This window comes from Poecilia reticulata, linkage group LG14 (assembly GCF_000633615.1).
Source record: "Poecilia reticulata strain Guanapo linkage group LG14, Guppy_female_1.0+MT, whole genome shotgun sequence".
In the NCBI taxonomy this organism is placed as follows: domain Eukaryota; kingdom Metazoa; phylum Chordata; class Actinopteri; order Cyprinodontiformes; family Poeciliidae; genus Poecilia; species Poecilia reticulata.
In genome coordinates this window covers 19,376,366-19,400,433 of record NC_024344.1, presented here as the reverse complement: position 1 = coordinate 19,400,433, position 24,068 = coordinate 19,376,366, and the positions used below count along the sequence as shown (strand labels likewise).

Sequence of the window (24,068 nt, the reverse complement as noted above, 5' to 3'; positions counted from 1 at the left end):
GTGCGTGCGTGCGTGTAAAAGTTTTTATTGATAGTGGATTTTCTCTTTGACACAGACGTTGCGTGTTAAATGAGGGACCTGAAATGGAACGTTTTGGTGAAACGCGACGTTTCCTAGAAGCTTTAGTCGCGACACCGCCGCCCTGCAGCCCATACGTACAGCGTTCAGCAGGACCTCAGGGCTCCGGTCCTCCTGCTCTGCGGCCGCTCTGCTTATGGCCCTCTCCGTGTCCTCCTGCAGGTGCTTGAAGTCGCCTGTGGGCGACGGCTGCTCCAGGTACTCCGGATCCTGCTGGGCTACTGCAGAATAGCAACAGATAAATGAGAGTGCAGTAGAGAATTGGCTTAGCAAAAAAAATAAATAACTGAAATAAGGAAGCGAACAGACTGCGTAAGGTAAAACTCTTTTAATAAATTCCTAATGAGCGTTAATTTCAAATCCGCTCTGATGAGTCTCATGGCGCCTACCAGTGTTATCTGGAGGGCTGGATTCAATGCTCATGGGTTGTGGGGAGGAAGTGGAGGTGGAGGTGCTGGACAGGGCTGCAGACGCAGCTGCTGCAGCCAGAGCCAGCTTCTCCTGCTGGGCCTTGCGGGCCTGCATGGCGTCCCACTCTTCGATCTCCTTGTCGAACTGCTCGTTGTCCTCCTTCACGTACTGCTTCAGGTCTGGAGGCAGCTTGTCCATGCCGCTCAGGATCTGGCCCGTCTCTTTATCAAACTCTTCTGCAAAACAGTGGGGTACTGATCATCATGTGGGAAAAAGGTGTGAAGCTTTATTAAATAGAGAAAGTCTCTATGCATGCTCGGTCTAAGGGACTGTCGTCAACAACAACGCTTGCAATTGTCGCTACGCGCCCATCCGGGGGAGGGGGGGTGTGAATGCTACAAGTTACTAAATGTGTTGCCATTGACCATATAAACACGCAAATTTGACATTTTGAAAATAAATTTGCTCAATGGAAACATGGATATTTTTTTAAAGAAACTCTAGTTTTTTTGGCAAGTTTCGCCACTGGGATGAGGTCGTATTTGAATTGGTTTATTTCCCAAAGCTGCAATGAAAATGACTTTTTTTTTTGGCATCACAGAAATCATGTAATCAACAACTGGATGTTGCTGGTGGCGCAACCCAGGAAGCAGAAGACAACAGGAAGTAGTTGGAGGATCATGTTTTTTAATGACTTATTACGTAAACAAGCGTCTGAAGTTCTGATGCCTTGGAGTTTTGGTTGTGTTTTTTTTTAATACAGGAACAATCTAGAAATGTTCGTCAAACATGACACCAGTGCTGATTGTACCTTCTATGAGGAACGGCTTCTTGTCGTTAATGTACATGAGGCAGTAGGCACTGGCGTTGCGGTAGCCTCCAAACGAGTCCCTGACCAGCTCCTCCCACGACGACTTGGTGACCGAGATGTCGTTGTACTTCATCCAGCAGCGCTGGTGAGGATCGTAAATGTAGGCCCAGTAGTGGCCGGCGTTAGCCTGGCCTTCATGGACCAGCACTGCATGAAGCCGGTATGGAACCTGAGAAGAAGAAGAAAAAAAAAAAGCCAAGGGCGTTAGAAATGCAGACGAGAAAACGGAGCGTCAAGCTGATAAGGTTTTTTTTTTCTTTTGTTTTGATTTAAAAAAAAAACTCTACTCACCTGCATCATAGATTTGTCTGAGTACATAAGCTCAATGGTTCTGTGGATTCTGGTTATACTGCCCTGTAGATCTGATGAGAAGAGCAGGACGTTAATATATTGCGATAATTTAATGGAACACGCAGCATAAAGTTTTGTTAGGAATATGGATGCACCGATCCACTTTTTTCAATTCCGATACAGATGTCCGAGGTTTAGCATCCACCGATACCGATCCGATACAGAAAAATGGTGCTGAATTGACCTGAAATGTTTCAAACACACATAAAAGCACTGCAATACATTTATTTGATAATTCTCCAACAGTACAGCACACTTGAATGCACCAGTCACAAGCTTGGTCAAACATGTAAAAACAGCACAATTTGTCAATGAAATTAATTGCATAAAAGCCAATTTAAAATAAACTAACAAAAACAAAAGGTCCACTACCTTGGTCAAATATGGAAAAAATAAACTGCAAAAAAAACCTTTTAAATGGTTCAGAAAATGCAACTGGGAATTCTAAATATGATGTAAAATAAATAATAAAGTGACGTCATAGAATTAGCCTGAACAGATCTACCCTTATTGTCACCAATATTCGAGCTAGAATTTATTATGGACATTGGTACCGACATAGATATTAATATTGGATCGGTGTGTCTCTAGTTAGGAAGCCGCGACGAAGACGTGACGGGAACGTACCGCGGGTGTCGTTCTCCACCTCGCTCCTCCAGCGGTGTAAGCAGCCCTCCAGCACCCTCAGCTCTTCTTCTGTGATGTGGCGCGGTGCGGGGTGCATGGGGAGGTCGGGCGGCAGTCGAGACTGGGTGAAGGGCTTGTGCACAGGAACTCTCTGCTGCTGGGCTGCAGGGGGCGCCGCGGCGGGAGCAGAAGCAGGGCCCGAACTCTCCTGGGGAGGGGCAGTGTCCGGCTCAGCTGTGCTGCTGGGACGGAAGGAAACAAACAACCAATAAGTCTGAGCTTTATGGAAGAGGAGCAAAATAAAAAAAAGTCATTAACTCAGAAGCGTCTATGACTTGATCCTTTTTCCACATCAAGTGTTTGGATGAGGAGTTGAAAAAATGAATATAAATCAATTCAAAACTGTTACATAATTTTAGTCCACACACCAAAATGCGCATTTGCTTTGAAGTAGTACCCACAGTTTTACTTTTAAAATTGTACTTCCTTCTGTTATTTCCGTCACTTGAGCTTAAGAACCTTTGGAAATTAATGGGCAATAAACTCTTTCCAGCTCTAAACGTGACTAATAGCATTTCTACTAAATCCTTTAGTTTCAAAATATTTGATTGAATAAACAATTATTATTATTATGTTCTCTAGCCTTCACTTTATATAAAATTCTTGTAGCTTTTTGTGCCACAAAGGTTTAGTGTTGATTTTATATGTGCTGCCCCATATTTCTCCAGAGATAGAACAACAAATAAATAATATAATGTTGTTGATAGTTTATTTAGAAGTTTAATACTTTGGCATAGGTTTTTTTAATGCATTTTGTACGAGACGCTTTAAACCTGAAATCAATAGAAAATCTGTGTATTGAAAAAGCAATACTGGCATGAGATCTTTCTCCAATCTGACTGAATATAAGAGACAAAAGGAAAAACTTTCAGCCTCCACAGGCGCAAAGACCCGCAGTAGTAAAAGTAGCAACAATTTTTAAGCCCTTTTGTGGTTTTGTGCGTGTGCAAAATTGTTGAAAACCCAAGTTATTTTCTTTACTGGTTATCAGATATGCAACTACCTCCATTCTGGTGGTTCTGTGAAGCCACAGAGCCGCGACACAGAATGAGCCAGAATGAAGTAACACACAGATTAGTATTTAGGGAGGTTGTGTTTACACAAGGCTTCTCCCACATCAACGTTAATACTAGCAGGTTTAGACTGTTTAAGAGCTGAATCCACAGAGTTTTCATGTGAACTTTCCAAATGGTGCCCAAACAAGCTGCCTGACTATAATTGTAGCTAAAAATGCATTTTAAAAGTGATTCTTCCTAAATGTTTTACAGTTTTTGAGCAAATTTTGTGGAAAAATCCCAATAAATCCCTGAGAGTTCAATAAGCAATCAGGATGTTTTTTGGAAACCACATCAATGACGTTCATTCTAAGAAAGCATTTGCTCCACCCTCATAGAAAACTCTGTTGGAAAGCAGTTGGAAATAGTGGTTGTTTAGTCATCTTCTTTTGGGTTTGCCTGCTTAAAATAAATTCCATACTTTAACTCTCCTTGAGTTATGAGAAGTAAAATCCATCCATCCAATATTCATTCAACCCATGAATATTTCCCAAAAGCCAAAACCCAGTGTGCTGAAAAGCGCCTCGGGTTTTTTTTAGCTGAACTTGCCTCGGTGGTGGTAACTGTTGCCCTGTCGTGCCACCAGGGGGGGCTGATGTGTCTATGTCCTCCACTGGGGAGGTGCACACTGGCTTACTGGAGGCGAACTCCATGGCATACTGGAGGACATCTGCCAGAGGAAACCTCTTGGGGCCTGAACCGTAACTCAGATATCTGAAAGGAAACCGAGGCGAGCCATGATGGAGGGAAACACAGGAGGAGAGGGGGAATAAAGGGAAGATGATGAAAGCTTCCAGTCAGAGAGAGAAACCTCCGCCCAGGGCTTTCTAGGGGAACTCTGCCGACCTTGCTAGGGGTCAACAGGTTTTAGTAGAGCGTACCTCTCCAGGCGCTGCTGCAGCACCGTCAGATGCTCCTTCAGCCTCCTGATCTCCTCCCTCTTGATTCTGGTTATTTCCCTGTTTCTGTCCATGTATCTGAAGCGCAGAGCAGGATTTATTTACAATTACACTTCATGTCAGCAAACGGTTTAATAATGGTAAATGTTAACATTTCACCATCACCTGTCCATGTAGAGCATGGAGGGAAACTCCAGCTTGTTGTGGATCTTCTCAGGTCGTCCCAACGCCTGATTGAACTCGAATCTCGACAGTTCAAAGGTCAGCACGGGAGGGAGCTCCGTGAACCAGTGCTGAAAGAAAATGTCACATTAAGGTGATTTCGCTTTGCTGCTGTATATTGAAGGATAGATAAAAGTTTAAAAAAATAAAAGACAACTTGCATATGTCTAAGTGTCTTTACTCTCTGGAAGGAACAGTGGGATTTTGTAAAGAGATGGTAATAAATACCAGAATTACTTTTTAAAAAATACACACATTTCCTCTTGTTACCGAGTGCAAACAGTCTTGGATTACTCTTTAAAGCAACACAACTGATTTTTATGCATTAAACATCGATATAAAAAATACAACAATGTTTCCTGCTAAAGTGAAGTCTGTCTTGTGATTGTTGCCCAGTTGCTGCATCGTTCTAAAGTGGAATAAGCCCTGATATGAAGGTGGAGGCTTTTAAGTTCACAATCTGTCTCACTGTTGGATATTTCAAATATGACAGGAAGTGGCTCTTAAGCTATTGCTGGACTCCATCAGCACAGTAAACCAAACATTTGTCAGGCTGCTGGTAATAACCCAGTTTGTAAAGCAGTGATGAAGCCCTGACCATAAACGGAGGGAATCGTGCATTTTCCAGTCACATCCTCTGGCAGATGTCCTCCAGTATGCCATGGAGTTCGCCTCCAGTAAGCCAGTGTGCACCTCCCCAGTGGAGGACATAGACACATCAGCCCCCCCTGGTGGCACGACAGGGCAACAGTTACCACCACCGAGGCAAGTTCAGCTAAAAAAAAACCCGAGGCGCTTTTCAGCACACTGGGTTTTGGGGGGGGGGTATCGCCTCCTACTGGTCCGGCATGGTAGTACAAGTATCACAATGCAGCTTCTCTCATGATTAGTTTTTTTTTTCTTGGTTATGTAAACAATTACAATTTCTACTGCAAGTCTTACACATGTTTTGTAATTGTATCTAAAGGTTGTATTAAAAACTGTCAGTTATTTAACGCTAAATCGTACAAGATGATACATTTTGCATTTGGTGGTTTACATTTCTATGCTGCTTTACAGGAAACCGTCTGATCCGATATGATGTCAAAGGAGTCGTCTCTACTACACCCCACCTCGGTCCCTCCACCCAGTTCCACAGGGCTGTACCCATCTGTACCTTGACCTGATAATTAGCTGCTCACAACTGCTCTGGGATAGTGAAGTGAAGACTGTGTCAAAGCAGAGGGCAAATCCAAAATAGAACAAGTGTCACAAAAAGAGCAAGGGCTTTGGAAAACAATCTGACAGATTCCTTCAGCTTTTCAGTTTCAGCAACTGAGCAAAGGAAATCATGAGAAGAAATACAACCAGCTGGTCTAGACTTAAACCAACACTTATAACTGCAGCATAATGGATTGTCCCTCAGCACAGTTATGAAAATAATAATGTCCACCTTGTTTCATCTCTTACCTCCTGACCAGATCTGGCAGAGTTCTCTGCTGAGTGCAGGGACTCGATCTCCCCCTCCACCATCGCTGCCTCCAGACATTCATGGAGGTCCTTGAAGCCGTTCACCTGCAGGGGGTACTGGCCAAACATCTCTGTGTTCTCAAACTTTTTCCCTGAGGGATTCCACACAGAGGAGACGGATTGTACGTCATCAGACTCTCTTAGTAAAACTAGTCCAAAACTCTAGCCTCTGACAAGGGACGATAAAAAAATATATATTTTTCCATCATAAGCAACTGACTTTTTATGCCTTTCAATGGCTGATCACTTTTTTTTTCTAATCTGGATACAAATTTTATTGATTCCAATAGAGTTTAACGTATACAGTTGAAACCAGAAGTTGACATAAACTGAATAGTCTTGATTTTAGCTCGGTTAGAAATACTGAAATTATTTTTGTTGTCTAAATGCCACAATGACGACAGAAAATGTCGGGTCCGTTTAATAATTTCTTAAAAATATGTTTATATACAGAAGGATTATGTCTTCTGGTTGCAACTGCATTACTAAATAAAAAATAAAAAAAAGAATAATGCAAAATAAAATTATTTGTTCCACTCAAACATGCTAGCATTTCTGGAATCATGCAGCGCTGGAGGAGAACGTGTTCCCTGCAGCTCCACAGCTGATTCTCTTCAAATCCTTGGCAGTTAATCTGCATTTTTTCCCCCTCTCCCTGCACTGCTTATGACTCAATAAGACATTCTGCGACTACGCCCCAATAACCTGGCAACTTCTTAAAGAGAATTTTGAACTTTTCTGAGTAAATCTCATCTCCTCCTTTTGCCCATGTTAACTTGAGGGATAGAAGCCACCTAATAATTATAAACACCTGGGTGTAGAGTTGGCCACACCCTCCCTCGTTACCTAAATGAATTTCACCAGATATGCTCCTTCATCCGGCTTGAATTTGGAAGACATTGCATAAAAACAACAAAGCAACTGCTCGTCATTAATGTAGCAAAAGCTATGCAGAAATCATTCAGGGACCTTGCTTATATTTCAAACAACAATAAAACTTTTTTTTTTTTTATCAAATTCTTAATATATGTTTCACCTGGTGTCTGATACTTAAGTTGTGATTCCACCGGTACTTCCAAAACTCCTGAAGGCCGGCGGTGAAGATGGAGCAGCTCTTATTGAGATAACTGGACTGGTATTGTGATGGATCGTTTCAGGATCAACTTAAAAAGTAACAATTATCACCGAGTGTCTGTATTGTCGTTTTATCAATACCGTGAAGCACGCGCCACATACTGATATCAGTCCAGCCAGAAAAAAAGAGGAGGGAGCGTGCTAGCAGACATACAGATGAGGCGCTGAAGGACATTTTGCGAGCAGCAGAGTCCACAGACCCGGCTTCTGGTGGCTCTGGGCCAGCGTGTCGTGCATAATAAACACAATGTCAATCAGCCATCAAGGTCTTCCGCGATCAATGTAACTGCTCTGCTGTTTTACATGGAGCTCATCTCATTAAGACAAGGGCACCTTTCATTACTGGGGGCAAGGACTCGCCTGCTTTGTGGATACCGACATCAGACCCCACACCAAAGCTCTATTTATGTCCGATTCTTTACTATTACTGTTTTAAATTAAAAACTCGCTCTCACCTTCTAACACACCCACGGCGAGGAAGCGGCCGTAGAAAAGCTCCACCATCGGATTCTTTGGCTTCTCTCCCACGCTGTAAAAGAAATACTTATTTCAGAAAACACAAGCCTCAGCGTGAAGCGTCTCCCTCATTTAATCGCCCAGCACCACATCTGCTTGTTTGAGGTGAAAATCGGGGCAGATTTCAAACATTCGGCGATAATTTAGTGGTAAAAAAACGAAAGCATACGTGTGCAGTGAATGGGACAGTTTGAATAGAAATATTAGATCTTCAAAACCTGAATTGCTGGGGTGGGATTGTTCACTAGGGGTGCACAGGTTGCAGTTTTCAGGCTGATTTTGGCCTGAAAACTGCAGGCCAAAAATTATAGACTTTTGTCTAAGTCTATAATTATACGACAAATTCAACAAGTTGCCAACAGCGGGGTGACTGTTTTTAACCCTGGCAGACATAACTTGGGTGGTTTTAGTCCTTTGGCAAAGGTAAGATCAGATTCACATCCAGGTTTTGGCCGATCTCGCAAAATTAAGAAAACTGTGGTGGATTTACTGGCGCACCTCTGCTGTTTACTGTTCAAATTTAAATATCAAGCACCGCATTGTGAAGTAGCTCCGTTAGTGAAAAGCAACTGAATCTTCTCACGATAGCAAAAAGGAATCTAACACTAGAGTTCGACTAATTGCTTATTACACTGAGGTGCGTGTTTGGAGTCAGAAGAAAACCGCAGCATAAAACGAGGCAGTTGTGGGTTTGTCACTTTATGTATCCTCAAACTTTAATGTATTTTATGTCACAAGTAAGTTTGCAGAGGTCCATCGTATAAAATCCTAATAAAATAAAATGAATGTTGTGGTTATAACGTGACAACACGTGAAAGGGTTCAGGAAGTATCCGTCACCACGGCAAGGACAGGTTACCTGTCTTCCTCAGCCTTCATCTGGAAGGCGTCCTCCAGCCAGTCGAGCAGCTTGTGGGTGAACTCGCTCACATCCTGCTGTTAAACACACATACACACACACACACGCGCGCACACACAGGTAAACATTTTCAGTATTACCCTTATAACCATCAAACCAGTGCAATCCCTGTGCTTTACACAACGTCCATCAGCTTTCGAAATAAGACGACTCGTCTTTGACAAGGAGTTCACAGACTGGCGAACCTCACAGATAACCTGCATTCCCTGAGGCCTGCCCCTCTCTCTCTCTCTCTCTCTCTCTGTCTCCAAGTCGTCAGTATCAACTGGTAATTCGGGTCAGTGCCTATCAGACGCGGCTAAAACTCAGGGGAGAGAGGAGACTGATGAGCAGAGGCCAGAAGTCGACCTCACTTTGCTTCTGCAAAAGTGCTGGCTAAGAACAAACGGCCAAGAGAGGAGCAAAACGAACAGTTATGCGCATTTAACGTGTTTGTCAAATTCAATGATGAAGAGTCCTGTGAGGAGGAAGAGTTCACAGGGGATGAAGATTAATAGTATGTAGATTAAAGAGGTTAAGTGTACTTGCTCCAATGAGAAGCACGAAGCAGACATGAAGCTTGTAGCTGCCGCTAACATCGTTTGAAGGAAGTTGTTCCTTCCCACTGTCACCACACGTCAATAAGAGGAGGGAAGGATTTCTGGAAAGTTAATGACTCCTTGAAACTGGGCTTATGGAAGACGAATAACTTCTTTTAACAATTGAAATAATAAACTGGGCCTAATTGCATTTTAAAAACAGGGTCAAACTGGAACATATGTAAGTGAATTTGAAGCTATCCACAAGCTGGACTGATATGATAACATATTTATGTTTATTATTTAGATCCTTTTGTGTTATAATGTGACTTAAGATGAAAAAAAGAAAAAGAAAATTATGGACAAACCTGATAGAAAAACAGTGTTTCTTCAGTCAGAGCTGAAGATCACCACGTACGATAACTCTTTGATGAATTTTCGATTAATATGAGTTACAACATAATTTAATTTCCTTTTGGGATCAATAAAGTAGTTTTGCATTTGATGAAAATTGGCTCCAAATAAATAAACCGAAATCAATTGGTGGGTTTTATTTAGGGGTATCAGAACCAAATGGGGTAAAATTGTTTTTGTAATGTGGATAAGTGTGGAAACCTTCAAGGCCGTGCGAAAACTTTTCTTACAAGAAAATCAAAAAGCAACACAAACACTGCAAGAAGATGCCTACGCTGGTTGCCATGGTAATTCTAAATATCTGATCAGAAACCAGGCTCTAGTCAAGTTTGCTTAAAACCTGTTGCTCCTCAGAAGACACAAGCTGCATCAACGCGCTGATCTCTGACTTGGCAGCTGGACAACACGTTGCTATGGTGAGCAGGTCATTGCAGAAAGAGGCTTACCTGCTGTGACTCACTGGATTTGAAGGCGTCTTTGAGGATCTCCACTGCCCGGGACGGATCCACGTATTTCCTTTTGGAGCCCACCATGAGCGAGAACAGGTTCCTCAGTTCTTGCATAAAGGGCAGATTTCTGTGCTCCTAAGTTGTTGCAACACAAGTAGGAGAAAAAAGAAATAAAAATCAATCAATCGATTAACATCTTAATCTATCAAACTAAAGGTATGACAGGATTCACTGAAAATTGAAATCGAAAATAAATAAATCAGTGCTTTTCAATCACATCTTGTGATTGAAAAGCGCGTAAGAATAGAAAACTAAGGAGAGAAATGGTACTTCTTGCGAGATGAAACCGTTGATTTCAGAGTCTGTGTCGAACTCCTGGATCAGTGCTAGTAGTAGCAGAAGTGGTGAGCGTTTTCTGGGGATATTTTTGGGTCCATTTGTGGTTTTGGAAGCAGTTTCATATTTCTCACACTGCATATGACTTTCTACAGTCTTATCCCTCGTAGTGCCGAGTTTTTTCCCCACAGAATTCATGCAGCATCTTAGGGGTTTGCAACAGAAGAGAGCCAGTGGCGATAAATTTGCACTAACTCATGATAGATGCAAAAAAGGTAGTAAGTTTATATTAGCAGCTAGTTAGCGGTAGCCTCAACTGCCTCAAGTCGCACAACGCAATGAAGATGCCTGCATGTGACTCAAACTTTTGCCTGGCAGAAAAGTCCCACAAGAAGAAAAAAAAAACATAACATGCAAGATTAAATTTAAGCCCTGCCATTAACATATTTAAGTCCAAATTACATTTTCTAAGCAAATTTAAGGCCTTAATTTTAGATCTGGATAGCAGTTTTTTTTTAAGATGAATCAGAACAGACAAGAGAATGAGACACTGCCATGGCGACATGAATGCAGAGTACAAAATAATACGGGTTTAAAGTTTTCACATCACACGTTTGCTTTAATCAGCTAGAATCCAATAAATATGCAAGTGACTATAAAAACAGCATTCCTCTGGGAGATATATTAAATTTACAGGAAATTAAGTCGACTAAAATGCCGGACAAAAAGTCGAGAAAAACTCGATTAAAGGTGACTAAAAGGCAGCTAAAACTGAATTGAAATTTAGTCACAAGACTAAAATTACATTTCAAACAAAGCAGACCATCCGAGAAAACAAACTGTGGTCGGTTTAAAGCGGACCAAACAGCCTGACTTTCCTCCACTGGAGGGAGTGAGGAACAGGGGGAGGCCGGCGTTGCTGATGTAAGTCCAACACACCAACAACCTCCAGCAATCTCACACGCAAGCAAAGCGCCAGTGATTAGAATGAAGGGTGTCGAGATGAAGAAGGGTCAGCCCCAAATTACGTTTCCGTAGCAGAGGATTAGATCAGATCAGCAGCAGGCCGACCCTATAGGACCGCTCTCTGGAGCCGAGTGTGTGGTTAAAGTAATTTACTCTAATCCGAAAGCTGTTCCATCATGGATACAGGATGTGAAACGTTCAGCCGACATGACCCAAGCGGTGTCCCCAGAACCCAACACAGCAGCTTCTGAATTGTGGAACTCCATCCGTCTCCACAGGAACTGCTAGCTCCAGTTAAGAGCAGCTGTGCTAACAAAGCTTAGAAGATGTTACTTCAGCTTCACTTCCACGTTTCAACTCACCTTCTGGTTGCGAGGCAGATCAAGGACTCTGGCGGGTGGCGAGTAGTTGAGAACCAGCCTCTGGAACTCCAGCAAGTTGAACAGAGACTGGAGAGCAAGAAGAAATGAAGCTGTGTTAGAAACGTTCCACGTGAAACATCAGCAGCTGTAGAATTGAGGATGCAATGCCATTGGCTGAGAAAAAAAACAAACTAAAGAGCTTTAACACAAAAACAGGTAGAAAAAATACCTTCTACAAAGTGTCTTTATTCCAGATATGTTTATAAGTCTTGGTTTTATTCCAAATTGAGTGTAATGCCTCTAGCGACTGAAATTTTCTTGTCCAAACCACATCATCCAGGTCTCCAAACCTACCCTGTTTATCGTCAAGCCTGAATTACCACAGGGACATTTGATAATCATCTTTCAACCTTTTAATATTTCGTAATACTTATCTGTTAACATTCATTTTTCCATCCAAAAATCTACTGATTCATACTTTGAAAATTTTTCAAATCCGATGTTTATCTCCTTAGAAACACAAGTAGGCGTTTCTGCTCTAAGACAAAAATCAGAAAAAAAAACTGTTGGTGTTGAATTTCTGAATGAATCAATGTTTTTCAGTTTTTGTAATGTCTAAGCCAACACTTGTTTCTTCTGTCTTCATATTGTTCACTCCATTATATACTGCACTAATTATGCTTTGGAAAGTTTTCTTCTCACTCTGAGCTGAGAACATTTTAATAATATTGGGAAACTGTTTCCTAAATACACATTTAAAACTTTCGTTCTGAATTTTAGTCGAGATGTTCAAATTTAAGGAACAAATTGCACCATAATGAACAAAATAAAGGAGTTGAAAGCAAATAAAGGAAAATGTTAAACCTCTGAAAGAACAAAAGAGGAAGCGCTTTTATTTTACCCAAAACTATCCTTGTGATGTTGCAGCTAGCTTATCAGCGAGAGAACAAATAGCTTATATATGAAGAGACTTTCATGTGGTAGTTATTCTGAAGCTACAGCTAGCGTGAACACATCGTTATGAGCCATTAACGTCCCATAATCCCTCAATATCACTAGCTATTAATCAAGCTAATCCTTTTGCAGTAAAACGTGCAGCAGCAGAAGTCTGTGGCTGCGTTAAAGAGTCGATTCTCAGACCAGGACTACAAGTCTAAAGTCTTGTGGATTTGCTTGGGTTTTTGCCACTTTTGCTATGGTGACTTATGAGAAAACACAACTTCTTCTATAGCATTACTGCAGTTATACAAGAAGCCCCACTGCAAAGCATTTGTACGCTTAATTTATTCACACGTCATCTTTCTATAAAGACTCATCCGACAGCGCTCCAAAACAACAATACACTAAACAGTGCGGCTAAAATATTGATATGTAATTAGATGGAAAGCAGAAGCCGCTTAAAAACATTTAAATTGATTTTCTCTCTGCTGCGTCAGATGTTGTGCCGTAGCTAATTATTGTAGGTTGAACCGTGGTGGAAGAAAGCTGGAAAAATGCTTGCTACCGATTTATTTTAGGACGTTCAATAGTGGGGCTGATAAGCTGATCAGAAGTCAAATAAGTGAGCTGCAGGAGTTCATGTCTGTCCCTTTACGTGTCAGTGACTCATGAAGCAAAAAATAAATAAAAAATTAGATTCAAGACTCAAGTTTTATATACCTTTGAGAAAATAAGCCAAAAAGTGTAGATCTCTTGAGATTAAGGTTGTCCCTTTGGGGTTGCCATTGTGTATTAAATTGACTGGTTGTCTTGGTAACATTAAGCAGAGTCCACATGACTTCAACAGTAATACCTCGGCTCTAACAGATATATTAGACAATAATAGATTTAACTTCTACTGCCTGCGACCACACTTTGATTATTTTATAGCACATGTGCCAAACTCAAGGCACGTGGGCCAATTGCGGCACGCCATAACCATTTATCTGGCCCTCAAGACTCTATAGAGTGATGCATAAAAAGAACTTCAAAATGCACTTAAAAATTGTTATATCAGTCAAATCAAATCAGTTTTTATTTGTATTGTGCCAAATTACATCAAAGTGAAAGGATGCTAAAGATTTCATTTAAAAAAAACTGTTGTAATGTTTTAACAGTTTGTTCATTGGTAGTTTTATCAATACATTTTGCCACAACCTACTCTTTGAGGAAACGCATGATCTTGACGTGGCATGAAATGAAAACGAGTTTGACACCCCTGTTTTAGACAGATCTTACTATTAGTAAGATAACTAGAGTTGAATGAGTTATTTTAACCACAGAAAGCAGAAAAGAGTTAGATACTTCAAACACTGACACATGAAAGTACTGATCAAATCTAATCTGATAAATTAGTGAAATTACAGTGGTATGTCGTTGTGTTGTCTTTGGAAGGTTGGGACTTTTTCTCTACCAGGAAAAAAAAAAAAGGAAAAATAAAGTTGTTTACTTCAAAGTGAGCAGGTCAAAGCAGTGCCGTCTTCTTAGCCATATGGATAACATTACAGGCAAAAGCCAAGCATCATGTGATGGTGTATCCAGTGTTCATTTGGCATATTTCAGCTCAGATCACATTTTACCACCAAGTCCAGCAGCACATGAGATGTGATTAACCTTCCCTGGATTTCTGACATTATAACAGCTGACATAATTCCAGTAATTAGAGTTTCACATCACTACAACCCCATGGAACTAAACAAGAATAGATCAAACAGGATTTAGAAGAAAAAACAAACACACACACACACACAAATGTTTTTAGGTTTTGATTATAGTATTTTCAGTGTGAAGGATTCCAAGACTGAAGAGAAATTAAATTACTTCTGAATTTGAAAGCAAGGTTGATAAAAGGGGAAACCATGTTAGCAAATGTAATGCCCTGACAAAATATTTCCCGCATACATCACTGGCGTTAATGCATTTTAATATTGCCATAATACTCATTAAAGGGGCAAGATTATGCGTTTTCCGCACACAAGTATCATTTTACAGCACAATCGTGTAACTATGTCATCTCCATTTGTAATAAAAATGCTACATATATCAAATTGGAACTAAGAACAAATTTGACTATAATTTACCGCCTTGAAATTGGGCCTCTGCCCCTTTAAAAACTCCACTTTCAGGAAGTCATAGCTTCTCCATTAACCCTTTAACAAAGCTTTTACTACCGTTGTGCTGAGAAGTAGCTCCCAACATGAGCTCAGCAGATGAACAGTTCCACCTAATTGCTGCTGGCTAGTGTGATGGAGCTGAGTGGGGGATTTGCGGTACAGAAAGCTTGGAAACTGCAGCAGCTCCGAGGAGGAGCTTCGTAATTTGAAGGTGGTACTTGGTCCCACCAAGCGTTTTCCACAGCTGAATGGTTGCCATGAGAGACTAAAGGATTTCTCAAACATGCACGAAGGAATCAAGGCAAAACTACAGGTATGTTTTTGATGAAGGAATAACAGTATAACATAATGTCAAGCTCAACAAAAAAATTTAAAATGAAACAATTTTATTTAATACTGCCCCTTTAAGATATCTCCACCACCACCAAATATTCATACAACAGGCTGAAAAATAATTGCAGTTCCTCCTAGTTGGAATATAATACTCATCAAACATTAGGTATTACTATTGCAAACACTTATATTATGTGGATGATGCCATTCCTTTTTGTGCAACTCTAGTTTGGACCAATAGTTTACCTGTATGACAGCACTGAACCAGCAGGTATTGCCGACGTTCTTCAGACCCACTGGGCAGCTGTCTATCCTCTTTCTGTCATGTGGGTTGGGCGAGTCGCTCCATACTTCTGTGTGGGTACGCTTTAGACTCGCTTTGTTCTCTGCTATGCTGGCCTCCAAAACCCTACAAGAACAAAAACCAGGAAACATAAAAAAAAAAAGTTTTTGACTTTGACAACAGAGCTTTTCATAACAGTTTTATTACAGTTCGTCTGCTAAAATTAAAGGGAAAGTCTAGATTTTTGGAGTGAAGTTCTATGATGTTATCAACAGCTCCTGTACCTGATCCAAAAAGATGGCGTGTTACTGTGAGTTTGAAGGTGAGACTAACATCTAGTCAGACGTATTATTGTTTTAGTTCTTTTTTATTTATTAAAAACAACTCAAACTGAAATTGTTCCTGTCAACAGTCTACTCTTCAGACGGTTGTTTAATTTGTTGTAGTTTTCTCCACCCATCAGCAATCATGCAGGTTACACCAATCCATCCATTTAATCAAGCTAGGATCATTTTTAAACAACAATCACAAGACCTGCAAACGGCAGAGTTGACATTTTAGCCCAAATTTAACCTTTATCCGACTTTCACACAAAAAATCTGATTTTTCTTTTACAATCGTATCAAGGCCACATATGTCGGGACGTTTTGATGATTTTAAAAGCGACTTTAGTCTGAACAAATGTCACATATAATCAGAAATTAACATTGGATGTTAATTTCTGCGCTGTCGGAAGTGGCGAAATTGGCTGTGAATAATGGATGAAGCGAGTTTGGCAGATCTTGTGATTGCTGCTCTACTTGGTAATTATGGGCTAGCAGGTTTCAGCCACATGCCTGTGTTCAACCAACCAAACACAAACTTTTTTTAAAACAGACATATATGTTGTGAATTATAAATGTATTTGATAACTACACCAGTACAGCACACTTAAATACACCAATAGCTTCACAAGTTTGTAAGCATGTACAAAAAAAACAACTTTCATTTGTTCAGTCAGTTTTTAGTAGCATAAACAGCCCATTTAAAATAAACAAAAAACAAACTGACAAACAATAGGCTGACTGCTTGTAAAAAATAAACCGCAGCAAATAATTCAGAAAGTGCAATTAGGAATTTTAAATATGATGTAAAACAAATAGAGCATGACATCGCTCAGAGCACAAAGCATAGAGTTAGACAGAATAGAATCTCCACTGTCTTTGTCCTGAGCTCACCTGCTGATGGCCTGCTCCTCATCAGTGATGCCCGTCTCCCTAAACGCCCTGCTGGACTCCTCCAGACTGAGGGCGATCGCCCTCTGCAGGTCATCTTTATCGTCCCCCGTCAGGTCGATTACATCTGAAGCAGCAGCAGCAGCAGCAACAACAAAAGGCATCAACGGAAATTTCATGTTCCGCAAAACGTTTGCACATATTGCTATTAGAGTCATCTTGGTGTGATCCCACTCTGAGGTAATGTGCTTACTTGTGTCCGCCTGACTGCCGACGCTGATATATCTGTCGCTGGCCACCTGGGAAGTCTGGTAGTAGGTAGTCTCATCTTGCTGAGGAACCTTTGAGTTCTTCTCTGTTAAAAATGCCACGGCCTCAGCCACGTCTCCATTGCTCACCTGCAGTGAAAGCAAACAAACAAACAAAAAAAAAAAAATAGAACGTTAACAGAGCAGGAAAAGTTAAAGACCTATTTTACACTTTCTATGTTGAATCAAATACAAACTGCATGAGATTTTGACTTAAGAGGGATATGTGTCGTTTTAGCAGTAAACTATAAATAGGGGGGGAAATGTTAACCCCGGCTTTACACAAACAGGGGGGAAGAGACACATTTCGAGAGAGAGCGAGCGAGAGAGAGAGAGAGGTGGCCTTTGCTTTGAGCCGTACCTGCAGAGCCTGCTGAAGCAGCTGAATGTCTGTGGTGCCTGTGACCTCTCTCAGCTGGTTTAGTAGCGTCTGCTGGTGCTGTCGAAAGAGAGAGACAGAAAAATGATTAAAAAATGCAGCTCCAGGCGAAGCTTGGCTGAGTTATTGGGTTGATTATTCTCTTTACAAATGGAAAACAAAGATGGGAACCAAAGAAAGTCAGCAAACTGTACAAAAATAACAGCAAAATGCCAGCTGGCAGCGATGAGCATTTCTAGTCTGTGATTTCAGGATGAACAAGTCATTCAGTCCTTACATCTTGTGTTCAAAGGAAACCGACTATAATTCCTTGTCGTTACCAAAAGTCGATGTGTTGTTTCTGATTTGAAGCTGTTGACAGACAAGCCTTCATCGCAAGATGCTGCAACTCTTGAGTAATGGGAGCAGACAAGTTGGAGGTTTGGCATTTTGTACCTCTGGTAAGGCACAGACCCTCCAGTGGATGGGAAAGTTCGCTACATCAGAACATTTTCAGCAAATGTGTTTTTATCTCTCCGTTAGCGCATCAACTTTTTTCTTGGAAAAGCCAAAAGCCACGTCAAGTGAGCATAGAAAACTTTTTTGGCAAACTGGGGAAGTTACTTTGAATTTCTCAGTTTCTGTCAACTTTATCTAATGCGATATTTCAGATCGTCGATGGAAACATCGGCCAGTGGCTGGTTTGGTTTCATCATTTTAAATTTCCTAAAATTAGGAAAATTCCTTAACTTTCTAAAATTAAGAAAATCGTGGAGAATTTTATTTTTAGTCAGAAAACCTTTAAAGGAATGAAATATGTTCAAAGTTATAGATGGTCTACAATGTCCTATTTTTGTTGTTTAGCTTGTCTGCCATGACATTCAAGTCCCTAAAACTCTCATGTTATTCTGCTGTTGCATCAAACATCCTATAGTGGTCGCGGTGAATCCCATTCAAAACCAGAAGGTTCACAATAAAGAGAGCATGAACTCGTCTAAATGAATCTGGGATCTTAATTATATAAAAAATCTTATTCATAACCGTCATGAATAGGAAAGTCGCCGTACCGTTTAGATTTCCATCAAATCCACAAGGTCTAGTCTGTAAGCTAAATAGCCCATGATTGGACTAATTCCACCAAATATAATGAATAATGACCTTATTGACTTCACTGCAACAACACAAAGATAAAAACAAATAATTTGCAGACTGAATCGTTTCCTCAGGCCACATTCTACTGGAAATAATGCCTTTCAGGGTGAGACTGACTGATAGCACTGTTGTACAGAAGCTTTTTAAAGGCGCTCTTATGAATCTACAACAGTTACAACAAAAAAGGTAATTAAAATAAAATGTAAAAAAAACGTAGCGCCTGGAGAAATAACGTGATGTCACTCAGCAGCACAGCAGCACTCGCACTAAGCTAATGAAACTTTCATCCGACAAGTGGAAAGTGGAAATCTGCGTGGCTGCTGCTTCTGCAATGCAGGTATGCATCACAGCATTACCTCAGTAGAAAAAATTCACAAAAAGTTATTAGAAAATCTCAGCTGGGAAAAAAATAAGAGCAACAGGCACAAAAAAAGAAGGCCGACAGTGTTGGAAAAATTGGTAAAATGCTAAATAACAATGTAATGATCCAGATCTGAGTTAAAAAGGGAGATCAGTTACGTCACTCCAACTTTTCTTTCAATGTGTCTGCATGAGATTCTATTATGTTTTTATTATTCTTTTCAGGCATTTCTTGTTTTTACATGTTTTCTTTTTACACATCTCCTTTCTTTATTCCTATTGCACCATTTGGGAATTATGTTAGAGTCATAAACTTGTCTTGTCAGAAGATATATAGAGTTTGTTTAATGAAAATCTAACTGGCAAAATGAATATTTAATCAATTTTGTTTCATTAAGGCAACATGCAACCTGGACTAGAGCCACAAATATCAGAAAATCCAGTGACAACAATAACATTGGAAATTACAGCAATCACAATATCGCTAAACATTTTGATTGATGTCATTAGTGTCCAGTTTGAGCATCTGCTGCTGTGAGACTAACTGGCTAAATATAACATTGGCATGGAACGTGTAAGTTCATAAGTTTTGGAGTAGACAAGCCAACAAGCACTGCACAGCAAATGACTAGCAAGTGAAAATGTACCATTGCTGTTGTACTGATTTATAACGAAATAAACACAAGGTTTTTAACTTAATAATCGCATTTTTAAACAAAGCTACATCGAGAAAATAAAACATTTTCAATAAAAAACAAGTTTTTGGTGAAAATTTTGGTGAAAAACCACAACACTGTGGAGTTAAATTTAAAGACGTTGTAGAAAACTTCAAACTGTTTTACAAACTAATCCACAAGCATTCTGATAGACGGAATACAGAAAATAATTCTTATTCTGAAAGAAGCAATAATATTTGGGAAACATTTCACTTCATATTCACTGTTACAATATGAAGAGTTGCATGTACAAAATGTCAACATCTGTATATTTTACCCACCTAGTGTGAAACCTGTGCATGTTTGGATGAAAACAGCTGATTTTCTGGCAGAAACTGAAGAAAGACAAAGCTCTTCCTCCACAGCTTTCAGTCTCTCTCTGTTTTTAGTTTTTATAGTAACCAGGCTTGAGAAGCTCACTTCACACAGATATGTTGTGGGAAATGGACTCATGTTCTTTCCAACTACTGCTGAGCTTCACTGTCTTTTCCATCACAGTCTTGCTAGATAAGATGCTCTCACCGCTACCYGTAACATTCATGCATCACTAATTCTCGTTTTAATGTAAAATGCTCTGTACCTACTGCCATCTAGTGGTAAGAAAATTACATGATTACGCCGCTAGTCACTGCTACAGCAGAGACACTCGAAGATGGCATTATTTGCAGATAATTCATTTTCAAAAAAATCTTTTAAAACCAATTACCGTATTTTTCGRACTATAGAGCGCACCATACTAGCACCTTCAATTAAAAAAAAAAACAAAAAAAAAAACTGGAAGCTGCTCTCGGTTTTCCACAAGGACCCAGCAGAGGGCAGCAGAGGGCTGCGTCCTACTAAATCTGCTGGATACATTAAGGACGCAGCACTCCGTCTCAAAAGCTGAACCATGGTTTCGTTCACACCGAGTTTACTCCTATTGTGCCAGATCGACAGCCCTCAACTTAAAAGCTGCATCATACGAGTTCGAAAACATTTCTCTGTCATGCCTGCTGCTAGCATGATGTTTGTTCTAAATGAAAATTAGCGCGTTCTTCTTTGATTTACAATTTTGACTTCTAATGATTCACTTCTTGCTAGAGAGCCCCCTGGTGGTTGAAGAAAAATCCACAGAAAAGCCGAACCGGGCTACAATCTGCATGGTTCAAAGCTTAGGAAAAAAGCAGCAGCTTATAGTCTGGAGAATACGGTACCGCAGGTGAAATTGAATAATTTCCACGTCACACCTGACGATCACTCACGGCACACTAGTATGCCGCGGAACAATGGTTGAAAAACACTGATCTATGTAATTAACTAATCAAAATTTAAGTGTTAAAATCCCAGCAGTTGGTCTGATGTGTGAAACAATTCGACCTGCTAATCTCTACTGCAAATACTGATGTCCAGCTGAATGAGCAGTGCCTTTATTTATATGTATATTTTTTAAATAAAAATGATATTTTTATTTTAATAATAAAAATATATATTTTTTTTAAATAAATAAAGAATAAATTAAGTAGTAGRACAACCTTAGGAGAAAACATTTGTGAGTCACAGCTGTGGATCGTAGATCTAAGTCTCCAGTTGTTGGGTTGGGAAAATCTGTTTGTTTACACAGACGGTACAACTGGAAGGACACACAGCAAAAGGCGACTCTTGTCGCCATTTATTCTTGAAATAACCAAGTCAAATGAAGTGTGAGGAGAAGATTTGAGTTTCAAACTAGTTTACTTAAAGAAATCTAGCAGGAACGGGTCTGACTCTCCATACATTCTCAGTATCTGTTTATAATGGAAGCGAATTCCCCCCTTTGCCAGAGGCTGACATGACAATGTAACTCTGTCAGCGTCAGAAAGATTGATGGATGCAGGTCTGGATGGAGTGGATGGTGTCTTCCTGATCAATGAGGTATGCTGTGGGTTCAGCCTGAGACAGGTTTAGGCCATGCCATCTACAACAGCAGTGACTCAGACATGCACACATACACACGTATTAATCTCAGTGAAACACCTTTGGCACCAGAGCAACACTGGGGCTCAGCAGAGGGTTACAGAGCAGGGTGGACCCAGTCTCTGTTTGGTTCTGTACCACAAGAAAACAAAACAACCCGACAGGAAAGTCCATTCCTATGACAGGTCATCACATGAAAACGGCGCTACACCCGACACTTCCTAAAACCCTCTGGACAATACAAACACTGAGCAGATTTTTTGAAATGCGTTAAATAATAAATAATAATAATAATAATAATACATTTTTGCTAATATCTGAAATCAGTGTTAGGAGGCGTGGTCTGCACTGTTTACAAACACCAACCACTAAAAATAAGGTGCGTTTTAAATGTCATTATTGTTACTCAAGTTGAAACTGCAGGCCCCGTGAAGGTCAGGGCGGTTTGTGTTACGCTGCTACTTTTAGGTTTGAGTCATTGGTGGAAAGCTTCCGTAGTTATTTTACCCCAAGTCACGTCAGATTCACAAGAAGTGTATGAAGAAGCAGGACATTTAACCGTGATTATGCAGCATCCAGCTGCACATAACTGGAGCGACAAAACGTGAAACCGGCGTTTCAACAACCGGAGCTACGCACGGCGGCCACGCTAAATCCCGTGAATACACGGATATAAAGCAACGGAATGGACTCTAAAAGCACCTTGGTAAAATGAGAGCGTGATGGGATGTAACATAATAATGTGCCTTACCGGCTATGAACCATCACAAGCTTTGCTCGCTATCCGACTACTCAATCGCATCAGGGCTCGGCTGTATGCCGCCTTCGCCGTTGGCCACGCTTTGTAAACAAAGACATCAGCTATGTGATGAGTAACCAAGGAAACATTCGCACTCGTAGACGCAGCGTTGCTATTTATGCAGCACTGCATATATAAATACCACTGATTAAGGAAGCCCACCCAAAGACTCTCCAGCACAATTCCCGTTGGTTGAATTAAAACACGTATTTAATAAGACGACGAGGAAAAATACCATCAATAAAGCCAAAACAGCCACTGGGCTTGCTTTTCAGAAAAACAAACGGCATAGGAGTTTATTCTCTTTCGACATAAATTAATTTATTGTTTTATAAATGACACTTTGAACAGCAGCCAGCTTTCACAAAGACGGACTTGGTTCAAATTGGTCATAACACGGTCCCGTTAGCTTTAGCTATAGCTAACAAACAGCTAGCATAATATTGGACAGCTGCGTAGCATTGGGCCTTACTAAAGAGGAATTACTGAGCAGTTCTAAACAGTTTTCTTTACTATAGGTTGCCAAAAAACCTCATTAATCCGCAATTAAATGCCAGTCTAACTAACCGAGACGCAGACTTGCGGACTCCTGTTTGTTGTTGAGTCATAAAACTATGTAGCGATGCAGTTAGGCTAAAGTTAGCTAACCGTTAAGTTATCTTCTACAACAGGCTTACCTTCTGAGAATGCTGCTGGAGGACATTCTGCTCCACGGTCATGGCCGCTTCGGAGATAAATGCTGTTAAATTCAAACCAAGAGCAACAAAACACGCGCGGTACCCGTCAACTAAAAAAGCGAATTCAAACAAGACACTACGACGTCCCCTCCTTAATCAGCGACATTACGGCCGCCATGGCAGAGTGACTAGCGCAGCTCGTCAGCAGGCATGACAACATTGCTCTACGCTCGCGAGAGAGCAGGGATCGATTCTTCATGTCTGCCTAAACCGCAAATACGTCATTACCATTAGCCAGGGCAAGCAGGATCTGGTACATATTCTAATTTTTCTGCGGTCGGAGATATTAGCTAGATAAATATGCATTTAGCACAAGTTTTTTGTTTGTTTTGTTTGTTGTTTTACAGAAAACATTCCGTTCGCCATCTTTTCAATTATCTTTTTATCTTTTAAAATAAAATTTTAAAAAAACAGTTTTAAACTCATCAGCTGACTAAACCTTCTAAAGATTGTGCTTTGTGTTCTTGTTGAAGCCAGTCGTGCTCCAGTCAGCTGAAAGCACGGAAACAGTGGTCCATTAAAAGGAAAATTTGATTTAATTAATTTAATTTAACAGGCAGTAATTAAATTTGAAGGGAAAAGGAATGAGATACTAAATAAAAACAAGTTAATTGCTAAAACAGATTAAATGAACTGAACAGATCTGTTTTATAAACAGATAAAATGAACTTTAACTTTAAGAAACACTGGCAGTGACGTCCCGATTTAAAGGCTTCTGATCTCAGTTTGTCAAATTATTTCGAGTTGTTGAACATAGCTGAAACTAAACCTTGTGTAGCGTAGTTGAATCTGCGTTGTGTCTTGTGAAAAATAACAGCCAGACAACAGCTGAGCTGAAGGCTCTTTTAATGCTCCTGCATCCAAACAGCAGAAAATAGTGGTCAAAACAGGCCTTTTCTGATCAGTGCTCCACAGCGCCTTCTCCCACGGAATCCGAACAGAAAGAGCCAGCGCCTGAGCAGCGCGTGTGCAACTTATATAAAATAACACATTCACCTTACAAAATAAAAATAATGGCAACAATAATTAGTAACTAAGTCCAAACATGAGCATTATACTTTTGAACAGTACATGAATAACAAAAAAAA

The 24,068-nt window shown here is 40.4% G+C and overlaps 1 protein-coding gene across 5 annotated transcripts in view; it reads right to left on the bottom strand.

Moving 5' to 3' along the window:
• usp25 (ubiquitin specific peptidase 25) overlaps nucleotides 1-23,153 on the bottom strand; it is a 37,383-nt gene extending 14,230 nt beyond the window's left edge. For 3 of the 5 annotated variants that reach the window (XM_008428287.2, XM_008428288.2, XM_008428289.2), the window contains exons 1-18: nucleotides 22,921-23,152; nucleotides 17,288-17,365; nucleotides 16,872-17,016; nucleotides 16,622-16,745; nucleotides 15,368-15,530; nucleotides 11,697-11,783; nucleotides 10,030-10,167; nucleotides 8,592-8,668; nucleotides 7,673-7,746; nucleotides 6,024-6,175; nucleotides 4,518-4,645; nucleotides 4,335-4,430; nucleotides 4,003-4,167; nucleotides 2,339-2,580; nucleotides 1,652-1,722; nucleotides 1,301-1,529; nucleotides 468-725; nucleotides 160-299 (exon numbers count right to left, since the gene is read on the bottom strand). In XM_008428287.2, coding sequence (XP_008426509.1) covers nucleotides 160-299; nucleotides 468-725; nucleotides 1,301-1,529; nucleotides 1,652-1,722; nucleotides 2,339-2,580; nucleotides 4,003-4,167; nucleotides 4,335-4,430; nucleotides 4,518-4,645; nucleotides 6,024-6,175; nucleotides 7,673-7,746; nucleotides 8,592-8,668; nucleotides 10,030-10,167; nucleotides 11,697-11,783; nucleotides 15,368-15,530; nucleotides 16,622-16,745; nucleotides 16,872-17,016; nucleotides 17,288-17,365; nucleotides 22,921-22,962 — 2,409 coding nt within the window. In that variant the 5' untranslated portion in view covers nucleotides 22,963-23,152. Of the gene's footprint in view, nucleotides 1-159; nucleotides 300-467; nucleotides 726-1,300; nucleotides 1,530-1,651; nucleotides 1,723-2,338; nucleotides 2,581-4,002; nucleotides 4,168-4,334; nucleotides 4,431-4,517; nucleotides 4,646-6,023; nucleotides 6,176-7,672; nucleotides 7,747-8,591; nucleotides 8,669-10,029; nucleotides 10,168-11,696; nucleotides 11,784-15,367; nucleotides 15,531-16,621; nucleotides 16,746-16,871; nucleotides 17,017-17,287; nucleotides 17,366-22,920 lie in introns of all 5 variants that reach the window. The other 2 variants (XM_017308661.1, XM_017308662.1) reach the window with 2 other exon arrangements.
• Nucleotides 23,154-24,068: the final 915 nt, after the last annotated feature.